Below are 21,806 nucleotides of genomic sequence, written 5' to 3'. Positions count from 1 at the left end.
TAAGCGTCTGACTCTGCCTCTGGTCATGATCTCACCGTTTGTGAGTTCGAGCCCCGAATCAGCCTCTGCTGTCAGTGAAGAGCCTGCTTCCGATCCTGTCTCCCTCTCTGTCTGCCTCTCTCTCTCCCTCTCTCCCTCCCTCTCAAAAATAAAATAAAACATTAAAAAAATAATAAAAAATAAAATATAAGCTGAAAAGAAGGGAACCAGGCTTGCTTTGTGCTGCTCAAAACAACTGGATCAAACCATTGCCACCTGCCCTGCTGTTCCTGCTGTGGCAAAATAGGTGTGCATGTGGTAGAGAAACCAGAGCTGCTCTCACCAAAGCCTGGAAGCTGCAGAAAGTTCTACCTCTTCTCCCCCTTCCCTCCCAGAGCCTCCCAAACCCTTTGGGAGTGTGTGCACGTGCGTCCTGTAAACACCAGGGATGGAAAAATCGCTTGTGAATTGTAGCTACTTCTAGTAAGTTCCATTCCACAAAGAGAAAAGCCGAGGAGAAGCAACAAGAGCTTTAAGCAGTCTTCTGCGTTTCTTGAGAAATTTCGCCACTCGGTGACTGAAAGGACAGCGCAGGTCAGCGGGACGTGGCTGCCCTGGAGTCCTGCTCGCCCCTGATACGCACTGTCCGGCCTGGCCAACCCCGACCTGCGCCTGCGGGGGGAGCGGGCCAGATCCGTAGGATGTGAGATGCGGAGGCCGCTCGCTGCACCTGTCCACACGGCAGGGCTTGATATGACAGCAGGCCTGTGGGACAGGGAAGCTACCGGAGAGAACGGGCTCAAATTGTCTCCAGGTGGAGTCAGGGAAGGAGGGGAGCCAGGGGTCTAAGGAGCTGGAGGATCTCGTCCCCAGGAAAAGAAGCCCCGGAAGTGGCTGCCGCCAGCACCTCGCAGCCCGGCTGACGAGCACCGACACCCAGCTCTGAGCCCTGGCAGGACGTGGGACTTAGGCCTTCCTCCCGAGATGGGGGCAGGGCGGAGGGAGACAGAGAGCTGGGCTTTGGCTCCAAACCTTCCCTATGCCATTCTCCCACACGTACATCACTCTCGGAGCGTCCTTTCCTTCCGTGCCACCCAGTCCCACCAGGGTGTGCATTCGGGTGTACGTGTGGCACCCCATTCTACGTCTCCAGTATGAAGGTCCCACCACAGGGACCCGGAGCCTGAGGCCAAATCTGAGGGCCCAGTGTAGGAAGGGGGTACATCTGCATTTCTCACACCCTAAATGGCCAAGACCATGGGATGTCTTGGGATGTTCGTATTGCTCAGCTAATTCTCAAGACCCAGCTGGGTGGAGGGTCTCGAGTACACAGTCCACAGAATCCTGGTTCCCAAAGGGTCTGGAAGGCTCTGGAAGGGAAGGGGGAGAGGAGGTAGAACACTCCGCAGCTTCCAGGCAGGCTTCAATGAGCACAACTCCGGTTTCTTTACTACATAAATGGGACATTGATGTGAGACTCCAGCTTTGAAGAACTGCTCTGTTAACAAGCAAGCGTGTGCGCAAATGCATGTATGTACACGGGCATGCATGTGTGCACACAAACAGGTACACACGTATGTTAATTGCGGGTGACTTAGAATGATGGCTCATAATCTGAGGCATTTTCTGAATGATGGCAGTACCTGTCGCATAGCAGGGTCTCAATACATATTCGATGAATGACTGAATGAAAAGCTGGAGGTGTGCGTCGTAGGGACGGGGAGATATGGTCTGAGAAAGGTAGGTTATAATTATTGGTCTACAAAATGTGCCACAAGAGAAAAACCCTGTGGTTACTCTGCGAGTTTAACAGTCTCTCCCTCCCTCCCCATCTCCCCTGCCCCTTTCTTTTTTCCACCACAGCTCTGCTCCGGGCCAATAGCTTCCAGTCTGTAACTCCCAACAAATACCAGAGCTGCAGAAGAAAATTCCAGTCCAGTGAGTCATGAGCTCTCTGGGAGTGGGTGGGGAGGGACAGGGGCAGTGTCCTCTGGTTCATTCTCAGGGGCAGCTGTTCTCATTCCATGCGTGTCCTCTCTGACCTGGGCTCCTGGATGCGAGCAGCAAGGAAAGAAATAGTAGTTTGGCTTTGTTTCCACTGCTGACTCGGGGAAGCATTTTCCAAGGATTTGGGACCTTCCCTGCCTCTTCAGCTCCTCAGTCTGGAATCATGGAGCCTTACAGCTCTACGGTTGCACCTGGAAGGGGTCTTAGCAATCACTGGCTCCAAGATTTTTGAAACACGAGTGGGGAAACTGAGGCCCAGAGCCTCTATGTGTTTTCATTCCAGGCACTGGAGTTCGACTGGGGGCATCAGCCGAATGATCTCATGCAGTCATGGGCAAAGCAGTGAAGGAAGCCACACCCACACCCACTCACATACCCGCCCGCCCAGGCACACACACCTGCTGCTTCATCTGAGCAGGCTTTGACCCCAGCGTCCCAGAGAAGAGCAGGGCTGGGTGAGGGCCAAGGGCTGCCGCGGATGCATTAGACTCCCACGAGGGGGCGCACTAACCACACGCACGGTTGCACAGCATCCTGGGGCTGGCCACATTCTCTGTGCTGCTCTGCAGCCCTTAAGGAGCAGGCATGCATTCCCTCCCCGGTCCTGAGAGAGGGACAGGGACTCTCAGTCCATTTCCAAGTCCACCTTTGGGCTCCCCCTGCTCCCACACTCCCTCCTGGGCCTTGCTCTGGAAGAGGTGGACCCAGGAAAGCCTTGGGTTAGACAGGGGTTTCTAAAAAGAACCATTGTTGAAGTTGGAACAGAGCACTAGTTAGTTGGCTCCTTCCTTGTGAGTCAGTCCTGACTCCTGGCCCATGAGTCATTCTCCCAGCAGCCCTCAGACTCGAGCCCCCCCCCCCCCACCTTCCTTGGGTCAGGCTGGGATAATGGGTGCCTCTGGAGCTGGACCACAGCTGCACACCTGCAGGCCATTTCACCTGGGGGCACCCTGAAATGGCTCTTGAATCATCTTGCAGTCCCAGGCAGTGAGGGCCACGAGAATAGGGAATGGTTACTGAAGGCCTGGGTCACTTCATTTCCTCAGCCTCCTAGCCCCTCCCCAAATCACAAGAATTCTGCTTCCACCGGTGGGTCCATTTGGGTAGGTGCCATCCAGTGCTTCCAGCTGACTTTAAGGAGTGCCACGAGCACAAGGGGCTCTGCCCTGCTTTTAAGAAGTTCTTGGTCTGGGCTGTGAGCAGTGAGTCTGGGGGCCCCTCCCCCAGCAGGTTAGAGGGTGCTGGAGAAGGCATGGGAGAGAGAGGACTGCTAACCAGAAGCATGGTTTCTGGGATGCACCTGACGACCTCCATGTGTCTTTAGTTTTCCTAGGTGTTAGTTCTCGGGCCTCTGAGGGCCGGCCTTGAGTTGGGATCGTATCTGTGGGCCTGGCCCAGAGGAGGCACTCAGTCCTAGCTTGCTGAATGAAAGAGAAAATGAGTGAACAAACATATGAACCAAGGAACGAGCCTCCTGCCCCTAGAGGGCGCTCTGAGACCTCAGGAGATTTGAGCATTGCCTAAACACCAAATTCTGGGAAGCTGCACCCTGGAATCCCAGTCTTTGTAAAAATCCTCACGGCCATCTTTCTCGTCCTCTTCATTTTGCCCAAGAGGAAACCCCAGTGGGCAACACTGGTCCTGTAGTAGTGAGCAGAACCTGGGGCACCGTCTCCTCGGTCCACTCACTGCCCTGTCAAGGCTGGTTCTGGCCCCAGCCCCAGGTGGGAGGACAGAGGGAGCTGTCACCCTCCCCCAGCTGACCATAGTCACCAGAATGGCCTCTAGAATCGAAGGGAAAGGTCACTGCTGGAGGGCCCAACGAAGAGACAGCTGAGCCAGAGGAGGCTTGGAGGGCTGTAATCTGGGCCCTGGTCTGCTTATCAACCCCTTTGCATGATGGGACCAGAAGGGCCAGCAGCACCCGGGACTGAGGCCCTGGCAGAGGGCACAGCAGCCTGGCTGGACCATGCCAAGCCTTCAAGGAAAACAAGAAAGAACCCACAGAGAAGGATCTGAGGTGGTGAGTTAGGAATCCCTGGGCTTACAAGTTAGAGAACTCTTGGCCATAGTTGGGGTCCATAGCCCCCTCTGGAACAGGTCAGCGGTTCAGCAGTGACTTTATTGGGCACAACTCATGTACATGGGCAGAAGAGAAGGATTCGAGTTAATATTTAGCTCGCGTGCAGCATTTACTTGGCATCCTACACCGGGCACCACTTTTTACCCCACTTTATCCCCTCAGCCTCCCCATGAAGCAACGCTATACTTCCCGTCTTTCACATGAGGAAAGTGAGAGTCTAAGTAACTTGCTCAGTGTCAGGCAGCTGGTGTGGGTGTGAAGGAGGCGGGCTTCCAGGCTCCCCTTTTGCCATCCTCTGAGGGAACCCCAAAACCTCAGCCACCTCAGGCAGGTGAGATTTCCTGTCACCTCTCAGCTTACCTCTGGTCTTCCCCTCCCAGGTGGCAGCTTGACGGGCAGGCGTCCCTTCAAGCCCTGCCCAAGTTGTCCTGAAGCGGGTGCGTGAGGAACATGAGTGCAAAGAGGCCTCACTGGCAGGGGTGGGGGCAGGGGTTAAAGAAAGGAGAGAGGGAGCAGCCTCCGGGTCACGACCTTGCGAACCCCAAGGCTTTCCTGTCAAGTTTGGTTCCCTAGGTGTCCCTGGCACTGTGTCAGAAGGTTCCAGAGAGCTCCTCACGGGAACAAAGAGTCAGTCTGTTGAGCTGAGGGGACTTTGAGACAAGCTCAGGAGTTTGATTTGGGAGGTAGCTGAGGGAAGAGAATGAGGGGGCAAGGGAGAGGAGGAGAAGGAATTTGGCAGGAATTTGGCAAGCCGAGGACAGGAAGCAAGGCAACAACTGACTCACAGCGTTTGCCTTTTTAGGCTCGAAACATCTCATTGTGGGCCGCAACGGGGGCTGAGGGTTTGGGTGACAAGCTGGCCAGCCGCCTCCCCCGCATCGGCTCCTGGCAGCCCGGGGCCTTCTCCCAGCAGCTCCTTCCTGCCGCCCTCGGATCTGTTCCCCTGAGTTCTCCTCTCCCTCAGAAGCATGCTGGAGGGCTTCGCTTTGGAAGCCTGCTGAACTTGTGTGTGTAGTGACTGTCGTGTCAGAGCCCAGGACTGGGATACGCACTCTGACACACATTTGTGTACAAGGAAAGCAGGACAGAATCCTGAAGAACCCCCCCCATCCCCGCCCCGTGTAGTTCCCCCATGCAGATGGGTCTGGAAAGAACTCTTCTGGGGGTGGGGCTTGGGTTTGGCCTGGCCTGTGTGGGCTCCAGAGCAGGAGTGTCTCACCCAATGCTATGGGGAAACTGAGGCCAGGGGGTTGTATTGAGTTAGGAAGTGAGCTAACATCTGAAGGCTGGACACCTCGGAGGGAAATAGGAAGGGGTCAGCTGAGCAGCCAGAAGCAGGGAATCTGACAGGAGTGGTTGAGAGACGTTGGTCCTGGGAGGTCTCTGGGGGATAGACTCTATGTGCTGGAAGGGTTCACAGGAGAGCTGCCTGGGCTGAAGGGTCAGACACAGAGTGGACAAATATGAAAGGGAGCATGGCATTTTCTGAATCCCTCTCAGGACATATTATTGGTATGGTCCCATGTGGAAGCAAAGCCCTCGAGATTTTAGATTTAAGGTTACCAGAGGGCATATTTGTGCACACGTACACACGTGTGTGCACTCGGGAGAGGGAGAGATGGATCTTATAGGCTACAACTGTCACAATTCTGCCATTACCAGACTCATTGACTCATTGATCCTCAGGGTCCTGGCCACACTCCTTTCTCATGTTTGTCTGAGCACATACACTGCATCTCGTTTGTTCCCTGACCAACAGGAACTTGGCATGAACCCCACTCTATATGCTTCAAATGATTTGATACTCATTATAACCTCCCTCCCTAGTGTTCTCTCAAAATCTCAAACTAACCATCCTGAGAGCCCCTTGGTGCCCATGTGAGAAGGAAGAGCCCGATTCATTAGCAGTGACTACCTACCCTGTCCGTGCCCACAGCTAATGGCCAGGCATCTTGTGGGAAGAGGCCTCAGATGGTTTATTGACCAAGTGAGTTAACGCAGTCCAGATGCCAACCACAATGGCTTTGGGGGAAACTTCAGAGGTAGCCGTCCATTTCCAAGAAACGCCCTGAAGATATCTCAGGAACGTTCTCATGGGAGTGAGAAGTGCAATGGTTCTTAGACTTTTTGTCCTAGGACCTCCTCTCCCCCACAGGCTGTCATTCCTGCACCCATTCCTCCAAGGTCAAATTCTGGGCACTGGAGTCTCGGAATCAGTCTCCAGCACCTTCCACCCTCTGGCTGTGTTTATCGAGTTGGAGCTTCTCTTCAAACCTCCACCTTTTCATGATAAAATAACATAAAAAACATCTCTGTAATGGAGAGTATGTTCTTTCCTTGGCAGGTTCGACACCGGTGAACAACAGAAGAACCATGTCACCTTCAGAGGAAGCTGCCCCTCTTTCTTCTTCCTCATTGTTTTCTTCTTCATCTTCTCCTCCATCTTTGTCTTCAGGCGGTGTCCCAGGGAATGTCCTGGATGTCTTCTCCCCACCTCAGGTAAATGCCCCTTGGGGCCCTGCCCCGGTGTTAGGAAGGTGAGCTGCCTGTGCCCCTCCTACCCCCGCCCTTGACTCTGGATTCTTAGCAGTCTGAGGTCCCCCAAGTGCAAAGCCAGGGCCGAGAAATGCCCACCCAGGCCTTTTTCACTTGTCCCTTCATGAAAGCTCATCCATCCTGCTCCTTCTCAGCCAGCCCCAGGGCACAGCCACTCACTCAGCAGACTCTGTGGGGCATGGACTCTGGGCAGGACTGTGGCATGCAGAGATGCTAGAACATCTGCTCTGCCCTTGAGGGCCTGGCAGAGAACGTTGAGGAGCTCACAGCTGATGGATGGCAGACACAGAACTGAGGCTGCCTTTGACAGCAGCTGAGCCTCTTGGAGGTCCATCCCTCTTGAACAGAAAAGGACATCACTGAGATACTCAAGTTTGAACTGTATCCTTCAGTATGAGTTTATCAAGCCTCTGTTACCTGCCAGACCCTGGTCTGGGCTCTGGGAAGTAGAGTGCACAAGACAAATCAAGGTACGTGCTCTTGTCAAGCCCCTGTCCCATGACCTGCCCTTAGGCACCAGAGCTTTTAGCAGGGCACAGCCACTTCTAGAATGTCCCTACGTTCTTCCTTTGCCAAGGGGCCAAGTCCCTGTTCGCTACAAATGGCTACTTTCTCAGTGGTGCAAGGCATGAGTCACTTCTAGAAGGGTCAGTGGAAAGTCCCAACGGCCATCTTTCTGCCACCACAGCTCCAGCGCAGAAGGGTAACTGTCTCTCCTTCGCTTAATAGTCTCCAAGGAAGAAGCCTTGGCCTCTCGGTTGTTGGAGGAACACACCTATCTACGGGTGGAATGTTCCCTTAGTAGGAACCGTGGCTAAGTTCACCTTGGGGCATCTGGTCTGGCCACACATAGAGGCCAGGCCAGCTCTACCTGGCTGGCTGGCTGGCCCAGGAGCTGGTCAGTGCAGTCACCTTCCATTCTGGCTTCCGACCCACCTAATCCAGCTCCCAGCAAAGCCTTTGATCACTGCTGATACAGGGCTCCGGGCAGATCCCAGCAGGTCCCAAGGCAGCCACTTAGAATGAAGAGTGGCCCTTTGAAATCATCCTAGGCAGAATTCTTTTTTACTTTGGAGTTTGGAGATCTGAAGCGAGGCAGGGAGGGGGACATGGGCTGAGAAATGCCTCCCCATAAAAATAAATGCTGGGAATCCCTAAATACCCATTGATTTTGCCCATCTCCTCTAGGTGATAGATTACAACCTGCCCTCGCAGGTCTCAAGAGGTCACTTCAGCCCTTCTACCCCAATCTTTCTGAGGCGCGCCAGAGCCCAGGCAGCACCCAAGGACATGCACCTGTATCTGCCTCATGACCAAGTGCTGGAGCGGGCAGAGTACTGCATGGTGAGGCCCCAGACACCCAGCCCTGCAGAGACGGCTTCTGCTGGGTGTCAGGAAACAGAGTCCCTTCTTGGGGATGCCAGAAGCATCCACAGAGGCCCACACCCCGCTGGAGAGAAGGACAGGTGCTTGCCAGACCAAGAGCTATCCCCCGGGGCTGGAGAGGACCCAGGAGAAAGGAAAACAGAATCCGGAAGGAGAGAGGAGGGTGGGTCACAGCTGACAGAGGGGAAGAGGCTGGGCTTGAAGAAGTTAGTCCTCACCCCGGAGCAGAAGACAAAGCTGCTGGACTGGAATGACTCCCTCCCTGAGAGTGTGAGCCTGGAAGCTGGAGCACAACCTGCCCAGAAAAGTGCTGACAGTGGTCGACGAGGCCATGTGCTGAAACCAGTCAGCCCCTTGCTGCTCCCCTGGACAGCGCGAGAGACCCCGCCAGCCCAGGGAAAGGCTCAGGAGAAGACGGGGACCCCAGCTGAACGGGCTCCAGGGGAGCCAAGCGTCCCTCCACCCAAGTCCCCACTTCGGCTCATAGCAAATGCCATCCGAAGGTCCCTGGAGCCCATCCTCCCCAACTCCACCAAGCCAGAATCAAAGCCCTTGCCCCCCACCCAGCCACACTCCTGCACTCCCTCGTTCAGCCTTCGAAAAACCAGCTCCGGTAAAGACTGCAGCCAGCAGTCCCCAGGGAGAGACATGGCACGCAGGACCTCAGCCTTCTTCTCCTGGGGCTCCCCACCCGCCAGGGCTGCCCAGCCTCCGCACCCTCGCCTTCCTGACCCTGCCCTCCGTACCCACAGTTTGCCCAACCGGCCATCCAAGGTGTTTCCTGCATTAGTGTCCCCATCCTGCCACAAGATGGAAGATGTCCCCACACTCCTTGAGAAAGTGAGTTTGCAGGAGACCTTCCCAGATGCTTCCAGGGTTCCAAAGAGGAAGATCTCACTCTTCTCCTCACTCAGACTCAAAGACAAATCTTTTGAGAGTTTCTTCCAAGAATCCAAACAAAGAAAGGACCTCCAGGACCTCTTTAGCATCCGCAGGGGCAAAGGGGAGCCCGTGGACAGTGCCCAGCCCCTGGAGAAGCTGGCACAGCCTTTCACTAGCACCTGCCTGGAGCAGAGGGTCCATCCTTCTCCAGACAAAGATGCAAGTAAGTCGCTCTTTCCTAACAAAAGTCTGCAGTTCGTGCTGGGCAGTTAACCATTCTTACTGGACTAACAACGGGCATCTTTCCCTTTCTTTTGCTTCCCAAATTAAATTCTGACAAAAGTAGGAAAACTTGAATTTGAAAAACATGAAAAATTAGGGGAGAAATTGAATTTGAAATTACATTACAGAAAGTTTTGAAAGAGACAAAGAATCGACCATAATCTCACCACTTTCTCACTCATTATCCATGTATGGCAACTTTTACTAAGTTTTACCCCCAAAATTGTATTTTTCATTTTTTTAAGTTTATTTATTCATTTTGAGAGAGAGAGAGAGAGAGAGAGAGAGAGAGATTGAGAGAGAGAGAATGTACGCATGAGCAGGGGAGAGGGGCAGAGGGAGAGAATCTTAAACAGGCTCCATGCTCAGCACAGCCCAATGTGGGGCCCAATCCCATGAACTGTGAGATCATGACCCGAGCCTAAATCAAGAGTCAGATGCCCAGGTGCCACCCAGGTGCCCCCAAATTGTATTTTTTTAATCAACAATATAGCATAACTATTATGACAGTCACACATAGTCTACATAAATGTGATTTAATGGCAGTAGAATGTTATTAACACTAGTGGATATGTTACTTCATTAAATAAATTATTTTTATCTAGAAAATAATAAAACTGTTTTTTCAATTTTTAGATGTTTATTTATTTTTGAGAGGGAGAGAGAGACAGAGTGTGAGCAGGGGAAGGGCAGAGAGAGGGAAACACAGAATCTGAAGCAGGCTCCGGGCTCTGAGCTGTCAGCACAGAGCCCGACGCGGCGCTCGAACTCATGAACCATGAGATCGTGACCTGAGCCGAAGTCAGACCCTTAACCAACTGAGCCCTATAGGTGTCCCCAAACTGTTTATTGTTTAAATTATGCCTATGAATATATTTATATTTTATATATGTGGTATTGAACGAACATTTTTTATGCATATAGGTTTTTCTTTCCTTTGAATTATTTTTTTAGGATAGGTTCCAAGAAATGAGATTACTGGATTAAAGATGCAAATTTTTTTTTCTTAATTTACACTAACATTGTTTCTTAATGGTATGGATAAAGGATACATGGGGCCTCTCTGTGTTATTTCTTACAACTGCATGTTGTCAGTTTCAATTAAACCGAGAGAAAGGTAACAGTTTATATCCCACCACTAATGTATGAAGTACCTTTTCCGCTATACCGTCATCTGTATTGAGTCTCATATTTTAAAAATATTGCTGTTTTACTAGTCAAAATATGGTGCCTCTTTTAAACTTAGGTTTTTTATTACTATTTAAAAACAGTTATATATGTGGTTAACAATGGAAACCTAGGCTTTTTATATTTAAATCTGATTATAATTTTTAAATGATTGAATTAATTAATAAATTGGAAGAATCTGACAATGTGAAAATATATTTTTTAGAAAGTAACATATATTCTCTGTCCCGCTCCTCCTTGCCAAAGTTTTGGTATGTATCTTTAGAGACAGTTGAAACACATGATTTATTTTTTTTTAATTGTTGATATTTGGTTGATGGCTTTAAATAAACTGTGATTCTCCTGTCCCTATTCTTGAGCAACTTTGTTTTTATTTATTTATTTTTAACTTTTTTTTCTTTTTTTAACTTTTATTTTGGAACTTTAGTTTTCAAGCAAAAAATTAATTTCCTTCTTTGGTGCCTTAATCAGAAAGCTGTACAGATTAACAAGAGACTTTATTTTCAGCCAAGCTCAGGATAGGCACAAACAGGCTGGAGTTTAATTACACCCTTTATATCACATCGTAAACTTTAATGTGTTGTGCACTTTTTGATAGATAGTACATTCGTGTAGTTTAAAATAAAAGGGTATAAAATGCACAAAATAAATAGTCCTATCTCCCTTCCCTGTCCCTGAGCCATCCAGGTCCTATCCTTGATGACAGATGTTATCATCAACCTCTTAGGCATTCTTGCAGACAGAATTCATGCATATAAGAGTAATTTTATAAATAACAATATTTGTTTCTTTTTTTACGTTAAGGTAGTATGCTAGTGTATCGTACACACTTTGTATTTTGCTTTTAATTTTATTTTAGAGATCATTGCATGAGGGCACATAAAGACCTTTCTCCTTTGTTTTATAGCTGCACAGGATCTCTGCACAGGTGTAGATGTGGATTTAGGTAGCCAGGCCCCCAGGATGGAAAGTCAATTGCAGATCTTTTGCTACTGCAAACAGTGCTGTTGTAATTAACTGAGAACTTAGGCCATTTGGCATATGTGGAGTAGTAGAGGTAGAAATACTGGAACGACAGATATGTGAATCAGGGATTTTAATCGAGATTGCCAAATCCGCCATCAAAATGGTGCCGGTTCAGCAAAATATGAACGTGGTGTTTCGACACTTGCACTAACCAATGGGCTATCCGATTTTTTTTTCATCTTTACCAATGTGATAGGTGACTGAGTACCTTTTCAATTTAAAAAGTCATTTATATTTCCTTTTCTATGACCTATTATCTCTTCTATCCAGTTTTCTGTTGTACTGTTGGTATTTTTCTTAATGATGTGAAGGGACTCTATTAAAAGGGAAATTTAGCCCTTTTGTTGTGACAGGAATTACAAATATTTTTTTCCAGCCTCTTGTTTGTTTATGGTGGATTTTGTCATATAAAAGTTTTATTTTTATATCGTTGTTATAAGCAGTTTTTCATTTTATGGCTCCTAGCCTTTATATAATAGTTCAGAAAGCACTTCTTCCAAGTTTTAGAAAAGAATTTTCTTACAGTATCTTTTAGGTTTTCTTGTTTGTTTTTAATTTTTTACATTTCAATATTTATATCAAGAAACAATCCTAATATAAAATGTGAGGTGTGGATCCAGCCCTGTTTTGGTTTCGTTTTGTCTTAAGCTGTCTCCCTGGTTATTCTAAAATAATTTCGTGACTAATCCATCTTTTCTCTTATGTGAAATGACGTATTTGTCATGTATCAAATTCCTGTACTTGGATGGATCTCCCTATGTGTCAGTACCACACTGTTTTAATTATTTTGCTTTATATATTTATACCCTTTTAAATTTATGTATGTACTGTCAGATAGGAACAGTATTCAATGATTGATCCTCTCTTTCAAAATTTCCTGGCTCTTCTTCCTTGTTTGATATTCTATCTGAACTTAGCCTCAGCTTGTGTATGTACAAAAAAAGATCCTATGAGTGTTTTCATGGCATTAAGTTTACAAAGTAAGTTGGCAAGAATTCACAACCTTATGGTATAAATTGCCTTTCCATTTGCTCTCTGTTTTATGACACCGCCCCCAGAATATTTCAAACCTTACATCAGACAGGTCTTGCATATTTATTAAGTTTATTATAATGTATTCGTTTTTATTATTGCTAGTGTAAATAAGATCTTTTGATATATCTTTCTCCTATTGTTTGTATTGAAATGTATTGTTTGTATTGTTTCTATTGAAATGTATTGACTTCCGTGTAAATACTTTTTGCCCATCCATTGTGCTGCCTTCTACTTGCTTGTGAAAGCTTTCCCGTGGCTTCTCCCCCCGCGTCCTCCCTGAATATGCAATCCCAACATCTGTAAATAATGATAATTTTACCTCTTGTTTACAAGACGCATACCTCTAATTTATTTTGTTTCCTTAGTCTCTTTGGTTTCTAGAATCTCCAGAACAGTATTAACTAAAAGTGGTGATAATGGTTTCCTTATGACATTCCTAACCTTAATGAGAATGCACCTCGTTAAGGAGAATGTTTTCCCATCTAAGCATGATGCTTGCTTCTGGGTTGACTGGGATATATTTAAACACTTCAAGGAAATTGCCACCTAACCCTACTTTACTGAAAGTATCTTAAATCGTGCATGGTTGTTGAATTTTATCAAATGATGCTCGGCACCCTTCAAGATAATTGTATGATTTTATTTTCTCCATAGTTTGATTAATACTATGAATTATGTAATAGATTCACTGATATTGAACCATCCTTATATTGCTAAAATGAATACCACTTGGTCATGACATCTTATTATTTTAATGTAACTGTTCTGTTTGTTAGTATTTTATTTAAGATTTTTGCATTAAATTCATTCAGAAGATTGGTCTTTACTTCATTTATTTCACATTTAGATGACTTTTGTATATGCTGATTACAATAAGTGGGGGCCAGTGTGTTTTCCTGATTTATTTATCACAGAGAGATCTTTCATTTACATTCACTGAGAAATGGTATGACTTCCTTGGCTTGGAACAGAATGAGAAGGTAGAGAATGGAATTAGGTTAAGGCTGACCAGCCTTAGAAATAGTGCCTGGGCCCATCTCATGGAAGAGTTTGTCTCTCTCTCAGGTGTTCTCAGGTCAATATCCTAAGAATGCAAAGATTTTCCCTACCCTATGAGATTAGGCTCAGATTAGTTTCCTTTTACTACTTTTTAAATTTATTTATTTCTTATAAAGGAATTTATTATTCCTTTCATTTCCCTGTCCAGCCCACCAATCACACACATACACACTGACATTGCTCTCTCCACAGTTAACCTGTGGGTACGCTCCCATGCAATGGAGAAAAAGAACCGCATCATAACTGAAAATGAGAAACTTTCAAAACGTATTCAAATGGACATACCTCAAACTTACGATCACTTGAATAAATCGGCTGAAATTTAATTTTTCTCTTTTCCACAAAACTTTCTGGGTTCATTGATAGTATACATAAACTTCTCAGGGTCCTTGAATTACTTAGGGGCATAAACTGATTTCAAGCACTTCCCAGTGCCGATTTTATACAAACAATTTTGAATGCCAGGTATCATTCTCGAATATAATTAAAGCACCCCGAGAACCTCCTTTTTCTTTTTGCATTAAATCTTTATTGTAGTATAAAATATACACATTAAAGTACACAACTAATGAATTTTTGCAAAGTGCACATTTGCTTAAATACGCCTGAGATTAAGATCTAGAAAATCACCAGCACTCAGAAGCCTCAGTCATGCTTCTTCCCACATACATGTGACACCCAACAAAAGTGCTTACCATCTGACTTCCATCATCTTGGATTGCTTCTGCAGTTTTTTGACTTTATAAATGTTGAATCATTCAGTATTGTGGTAGGCAGGATTCTCAGAGGGCCCATGCTTTCTGCCCTGCAGATCTCATCTTCCTGAGTATGGTGGGAACGTGAACATGATGGATCTCACTCCTGTGATTAGGTTACCAGAGTTTGTGAATGTAATTAAGTTCTAAACCAATTGACTTTGGGTTAATCAAAAGGGAGATTATCCTGGGTAGCCCTAACCTAATTGGAGGAGCCCTTAATAAGGAGGGGGCCCTTCCTGAAACTCACTGGGTGAGAAAGATAGGATCCTGCTGGCCTGGAAAAAGTCAACTGTCATACTATGGGAGGCCCTACGAACAGCGGGCCTCTGAGAATGAAGATGGGCCTCCAGCAGACAGCCAGCGAGAAAACGGGCCCCATCTCCTATGACCACCAGGAACTGGATGCTGCCAACAACCTGAATGAGCCGGGAGAGAACTCTGAGCTGCAGATGAGACCCCAGCGTGGCAGACACATCAATCACGGCTTTGTGAGACACCCAACAAGAGCATCCAGTTGAGCCGTGCCTGCCTCCACTTTTGACCTATACGACTGTGACATAATAAATGGGTATCATCATAGGTGCCGAATCTGAGTTCATTGCTTCCACAACAACAGAAAATACAAGTATGTATTGTGCCTGGCTTCTTCCGTTAAACATTATTGGCGGGGGTGGGCGGGGGGGGGGGGGGGGGATGTGGGCAGGGTTCAATATTGTTGTAGGCAGCAGTGGTTCATTCTTTACATTGTTACCTTTTATTCCCTTGTGTGAATATGCCACGATCGTGCATTCTGAAGCTGGGCATTTAGGTGTTCTCAGTTGCTTTTATTGTGAATAATGCTGCTTTGAGCATTCTTATACCTATCACTTGTGTTGGCTATTGTCAAAGATAAAGCCAGATGCCATGAAAGGTGTTAAGGACAGATTTTAACTGATAATACACTATTGCAGCAGAAGAGAGAGTCCAACATGAAATGAACTCACCTTTGAACTTTACAGAGGTGGCTGGGTGTTCTACAGGGTGATTGAGGGAATGTGGAGGGGCTGAGCAAAGGCTCAGTAGAGTCAAGGAAGTGAAGAATTATAAAGGTTTGGTCGGCATAAATGCTGAATAGGCTAGTTGTGTGTGTTAGCTGGCAATTATTGAAGTTAGGATTCTATCTTCCCATAGAGACTGGGAGACAGAGGTCCTATCCTTCCTGATGATTACCTTTCAAAGGCCTGGCTTTCAGGTTCTTGAGAAAGACATTCTTGAGTGGTAGGAGATTCATATACATCTCAAGGGGACCAAGGACTGTAAGAAAGGGCAGTCAGAGCCCTATCAGCAGGTGTTGACTAGAACAAACACTAAATTGCTTTGTCAGTCAGCCTTGAGTTTTCTCAGGTAGGTACTTTAAGGAGGGCTAGGGTTATCTTAGGGATGTGACCTTGAGTTGTTAGAAACTGTTAGTGTTCAAGTCTTTTCGCAGAGGAGGAAGTGGGTGGGCTAAATAATTTATGCTGAGAGTCTATAGTTTTTATAGACTATAAAAAGTTGAGGCCTAGCCAAGAAGAAGCTTGCCCAGAGTTTGTTCAAAGAGAGAAGCTTTATCAGGGACCGCCTGGGAGTGGATTTGATGCGTGGTAGGGTAGGCATGTACGTGGTTTGCGTTAGAAGATACCGTCAGACAGTTTTCCAAAGTGGTTGTACGAGTGTTTATACATTCCAGTAGGAAATGAGAGCTACCCTTGACCTACATCCTTGCCAACACTTGACAGTCTCAGTTTTATGTTTTGCTCTCACCATGTTTATGAAAGGTATCTCATTGTTTTAATTTGCGTTTACCTGATAATGATGTTGCACTACTTTTGACATTTTCTCTCTCTCTTTTTTAAAGTTCGTTTATTTATTTTGAGAGAGAGCAAGAAAGAGCACATGAGCAGGGGAGGAGCAAAGAGAGAGGGAGAGAGAGAATCCCAAGCAGGCTCCGTGCTGAACCTGACATGGGGCTCGATCCCACAAACTGTGGGATCATGACCTGAGCAGAAATCAAGAGTCAGGCGCTTAACCAACTGAGCCACCCAGGCATCCCTTATTCAGATATTCTCTTGTATGAAATCTCTATTCAGACCTTTTTGCCCAGACGTCTTGCATAGATGGTCCTTTCCTTATTAAGTTGTAATCTGTGTAGATTCTGGATACAAGTCCTCTGTCAGATACATGTGTTATGAGTATCTTCTCTCCCTCTTAGGCTCACTTTTTCACTCTTTAAAAAAAAAAACGGGGGAGGGTCAGAGAGAGAGAGGGAGACACAGAATCTGAAACAGGCTCCAGGCTCTGAGCTGTCAGCACAGAGCCCAATGTGGGGCTTGAACTCACGAACCATGAGATCATGACCTGAGCCAAAGTCGGGCCCTTAACCGACTGAGCCACGCAGGCACCCCTAGCCAGGAATGTTCTGTAAGTATAAAACATGTGCCAGATTCTGAAGACTTAGTATGAATGCAATAATGTAAAATATCTCAGTAATTTCTATATTGACCACATGTTGAAATGATAATATTTTTGACCTTTGGGGCTACATAAAATACATGATTAAGACTAATTGCATCTGTTTCTTTTCATATTTTTTAATGTGGCTAATGGAAAATTTTAAGCTACATGTATGGCTCATATATTTCTTTTGGACAACAGTTATAAAAGTTTTATTCTTTTACCTTTTGCCATTTAGTCTAGTACCAAAGTAGGATAGATATTTGTGTATTCTGTGAGGTAGAGTGAAGGTTTATTGGTTGTTTTTTTTCTTCTTGTTTTCTTGATTCAGCAGCATTTATTTTAAAAGGCCATCCTTCTCCTCCATTTCATTGCTGTGACTTCTGTCATAAATTAGTCAGGTCTGTTTTTGGCCTTCTATCCTGTTCCACTGGTTGATTTGTCCTTGCACCTCAGTCAGGAAGTGGTTTTATAATAAGTCTTCATAGCCTGGAATAGACCCTCCACTTTGTTCTTCTTCAAGACTGTCTTGGCTATTCTTGGCATTTTGTATTTCCATGTGACTTACTGAATCAGTCAATCATTTTCTACAAAAATATTTTCTGAACATTCGATTGGGATCACATTGAATCTATAGATCAATTTGGAGACAATTAACATCTTTGCATGTTAAGTCTTCAAAGCCACGGACATGACATATCCCTGAGGTGTTCTTCAGTTTCTTCCCGTGTTTTGTGATTGTAGAGATCTTGCACAATTTTCATTAGATATATTCCTTAGTATTCGATTTTTTGGTGCAGTTATAAATGATAGTCTTTAATCGATTAATTTACAGATATTTGGTAACTTTAGAATATTGAGTCTTCTGATCTAAGAATATACAATAGTCCTCTATTTAGCCAGAGTTCCTAAAATTCTAGATATAAATCCTTCATCAGATATGTGTTTGCAAATATTTTCTCCTAGTTGGTGGATTATCTTTTTATTATCATCACAGCATCTTCCAAAGAATGGAAGTTTTTAGTTTGATGAAGTCACCTTTATTAATTCTTTTATAATTTGAGTAATATTTAATAAATCTCTGCTACACCTAAAGTCACTGAGAATTTCTCCTGGGTTTTCTCCCAGAAGCTTTACAGTTTTTAGCTTTCAGGCTTGGATCTACAATCCAATTCTAATTAATTTTTTATAGTGAATTGAAGTCAAGTTTTTTGGCCTGTAGATATCCAATTGTCAGCACCCCTTGTTAAAAAGACTATTCTTTCCCTCATCGAGTTATTCTGGCACCTCTACAGATAGTCTGTTGACTATATATGTGTAGGTATCACTCTATCCTCTTTAATCTGTCCGTTGATCTACATGTTTAGGCTTACACTAATAACATGTGCTCTTGGTAACTGTGGCTTCACCTGAAAACAGGTAGTGGGAGTCCTGCAGTTTTGTTCTTAAATATTATTTTGGCCCCTCTAGGTCTTTTGTGTTTCCATATAAACTTTAGAATGAGCTTGTCAGTTTCTACCAAATAAGCCTGTTAGAATTTGGATTGATATTGTTTTTCATTTATAAATCAGTTTGGGAAGAATTGACAACTGAGTTTCTGTCTGTGAAAATGGGATCTCTCTCAGTTTATCTAGGTTTTCCTTAATTTCTCCTAGAAAAGGCTATTAGTGTGCAGTGTGTAGTTCTGCATATTTTTTATTGAATGTGTCCCTTCAGTGTTTCATTTTTTTGTTGTTGCTATTATAAATGGAATGGCTTTCTTAATTTTTATTTTCTGTTGGTCATTGTTGATATATAGAAGCACAATGGACTTTTTATATTGCCCTTGCTAAACTCACTTATTATTTGAGGAGCTTTTTTATGGGATTTTCTATATAGATAATCATGTTGTCCATAAATACAGTTTGACATCTTCCTTTCCAGTTTTTATACCTTTTATTTAAATTTCTTGCCTTATTTTTCTGCCTGGGACTGCCTATGCGATTGTCAAGAATGTACATCATTGTCTCCCCCCACCCCCCCATAACAGAAGGATTATATTTCACTGCTGAATATATTGTTTGCTGTAGATTTTTAAGGCAGGTACTTTATATTAAAGAAAATTCCATCTTTTCTTAGCTTACTATGACTTTGTATCATGAATAATGGATAAATGTAATCAAATGCTTTTTTACATCTATGAAGATAAATTTTTTTTTACTTTAATCAATAATGTGCTGAATTACATTGACTGATTTTTTTTTAATGTTTCTTTATTTTGAGGGGGGGCATGGAGAGAGAGAATCCCAAGAAGGTTCTGCACTGTCAGCACAGAGCCTGGCTCAGTGCTAGATCTCATGAACCTGTGAGATCATGACCTGAACCAAAATCGAAAGTCGAACACTTAACTGACTAAACCACCCAGGTGTCCCATTGATTGACTTTGTTATAGAGATTTGAAAATGTCACACCATTATTGTGTTCTTGGGGTAAACTCAACTTGGTCATAATGTATTGTGTATTTTTATGTATCACTGTATTGGATTTGCTAACTATTTTTAGTAGTTTTGCAGCCATGCTCATGAGAGTTATTGGTCTGAAGTTTCCCTTTCTTGCAATATCCTTGTCAGGTTTTGGATTTTATCCTAGCCTTGTAACACAAGTTGGAAAGTGTTCCATCTTTTTCTGTTCTCTGGAAGAGGGTTTGTATTTTTTTTCAACACTGGTGTTATTTGCTCTTTAAACATTTGAGCACAAATGAAGTCATCTAGCCTAGCACTTTCTCTGTAGGGTGGTTTTTAACTGTGGAGTTAGTTTCTTTAATAGATATGTAAGTATTCAGGTTTTCTATTTCTTCTTATGTCAGTTCTGGTAAGTCATGTTTTTCTTTTTTTTTATTTTAATTTTTATTTATTTATTTATTTTCAATATATGAAATTTATTGTCAAATTGGTTTCCATATAACACCCAGTGCTCATCCCAAAAGGTGCCCTCCTCAATACCCATCACCCACCTTTCCCTCCCTCCCACTACCCATCAACCCTCAGTTTGTTCTCAGTTTTTAAGAGTCACTTATGCTTTGGCTCTCTCCCACTCTAACCTCTTTTTTTTTCCCCTTCCTCTCCCCCATGGGTTTCTGTTAAGTTTCTCAGGATCCACATAAGAGTGAAACCATATGGTATCTGTCTTTCTGTGTATGGCTTATTTCACTTAGCATCACACTCTCCAGTTCCATCCACGTTGCTACAAAGAGCCATATTTCATTCTTTCTCATTGCCACGTAGTACTCCATTGTGTATATAAACCACAATTTCTTTATCCATTCATCAGTTGATGGACATTTAGGCTCTTTCCATAATTTGGCTATTGCTGAGAGTGCTGCTATAAACATTGGGGTACAAGTGCCCCTATGCATCAGTACTCCTGTATCCCATGGGTAAATTCCTAGCAGTGCTATTGCTGGGTAAGTCATGTTTTTCAATGATTTTTCCATTTTATCTAAATTTTCAAATTTATTGTCATAAGATCATTTGTAAATAGCTTCCTTGAATACTCTGTAGGGCTTTTCATCCTCAATATTGGTTATTTGTGTTTTCTGTCTCTTTTTTGTTAATCATTCTTCTTAGAAATCATCAATGTTATGTCTTTTAAAACAACCAAATTTTTGCTTCATTAATTTTCTATTTTATTTCTGCTTTATTTTTATTGTCTCTCGTAATCTATTCTTATCTTGATTATTTTCTTCCTTTTAGTTTCTTTAGGTTCAGTCAGTGGTTCTTTTTCTAACTTCTTGAAATAGATCATAGGGCATTAACTCTCAACTTTTCTTTTGCACAGTGTGTGCATTTAAAGCTCTAAATTTCCCTCAAATCTCTACTTTAGCTACATCCTAGTTTATGTTGTTATGCCATATTCTTATCCCATCAGCTTAAATTTATGTTTATTTCTTCTTTGGTCTGGAGGTTCTCAGAAAAGTTCTAATCATGTTGAGATTTTATAGTTATATTTTATATTATTGATTTTTAGCTTAATCTCACTATGTCAGAAGACATACTTTGATGACCTTAGTCCTTTGAAATTTGTTGATACTTTCTATGTTCACCAACCCAGGAGCTCCTGGATCCTGTACTTTAGAGATTTTTATGAGGCTTTATCACGTAGGCATGATTGATTATTAATTTATTTTCCAGTCCCTTCCCTGTCTCTGGAGGATCAAGGGTAGAACTGTAAGTTCCAAGCTCTGGTCACAGCTTGGTGTCTCTAATGACCAGCCATCCTCCAGGAGCTCACCAAGAGTCACCTCATTAGAACAAAAGGTGCTCCTATCACCAGAAGCTTCAAGGGACTTAGAAACTACTCAGGAATGACAACAGTTTTGGGAGCTCTGTCAGGAACTGGAGTCAAAGACCAGATATGGGTGGGAATGGGGGACAGAGACCAAATTATGTATTTCTTCTTAGCTCACACTATCCTATATTAAATAGCCAATTATCTTTTAAAGAAGTTAGATTTACCATTCCAGAAATGGCTCTTCATAGAGCCATTCTAAGCCGTTCGTGGGTCTTCATTCCATGTGCTATATTCCTTCTGCTACAGAACTTCTTTTAACATTTTTTAATTGTGTATCTTCTAACAACAAATTATCCTAGCTTTTCTTTTTCTGGAAAAAAAAAGCCTTTATTTTTTCTTCATTTTGAATGGATCATTTCACTGGATATAAAATTACAAATTGACAGACTTTTCTTTCAACATTTTAATGATCTTTCATTGTCTCTTAGTCTATTTAGATTCCAATGAGATGCCCATGGACATTCTTAACTTAGTTTCTCTGTGGGTAATATATCAGTTTTCTTTGTCTGCTTTTAAGATTTTATGATATCTCTAGTTTTCAGCAATTTTATTAGCATGAGCCTTGCTATGATTTTCTTTATGTTGACCTTGCTTATGGTTTATTGAGCTTCTTGGAACTGTGGATTTACAACTTGCATTAAATTCGTGTGGTTTTCAACAATATTACATCAATGACTTTTTCCATTTCTATCTTCCGCTATCTCCTTCTGGCACTCCATCCATATGTATTTTAGACCATATGTATTTCACTGAGGTTCAGTTTT

The 21,806-nt window shown here is 44.1% G+C and overlaps 1 protein-coding gene across 12 annotated transcripts in view; it reads left to right on the top strand.

The window, feature by feature from the left end:
* Positions 1 to 21,806, top strand: part of MICAL2 (microtubule associated monooxygenase, calponin and LIM domain containing 2) — a 221,932-nt gene that overhangs the window by 163,176 nt on the left and 36,950 nt on the right. For 11 of the 12 annotated variants that reach the window (XM_086677964.1, XM_086677963.1, XM_086677961.1 and 8 more), the window contains 3 exons: positions 1,843 to 1,917; positions 6,414 to 6,568; positions 7,814 to 9,116. In XM_086677964.1, the coding sequence (XP_086534090.1) occupies positions 1,843 to 1,917; positions 6,414 to 6,568; positions 7,814 to 9,116 (1,533 nt within the window). Of the gene's footprint in view, positions 1 to 1,842; positions 1,918 to 6,413; positions 6,569 to 7,813; positions 9,117 to 14,636; positions 14,833 to 21,806 lie in introns of those variants that run through there. The other variant, XM_086677962.1, reaches the window with a different exon arrangement.

The sequence above is a fragment of the Puma concolor genome, chromosome D1 (genome assembly GCF_028749965.1).
Source record: "Puma concolor isolate L17-30 chromosome D1, mPumCon1.1.hap2, whole genome shotgun sequence".
Classification (NCBI taxonomy): Eukaryota; Metazoa; Chordata; class Mammalia; order Carnivora; family Felidae; genus Puma; species Puma concolor.
Note: the sequence above shows the minus strand (reverse complement) of the source record. Positions and strands in the feature narration are given on the sequence as shown.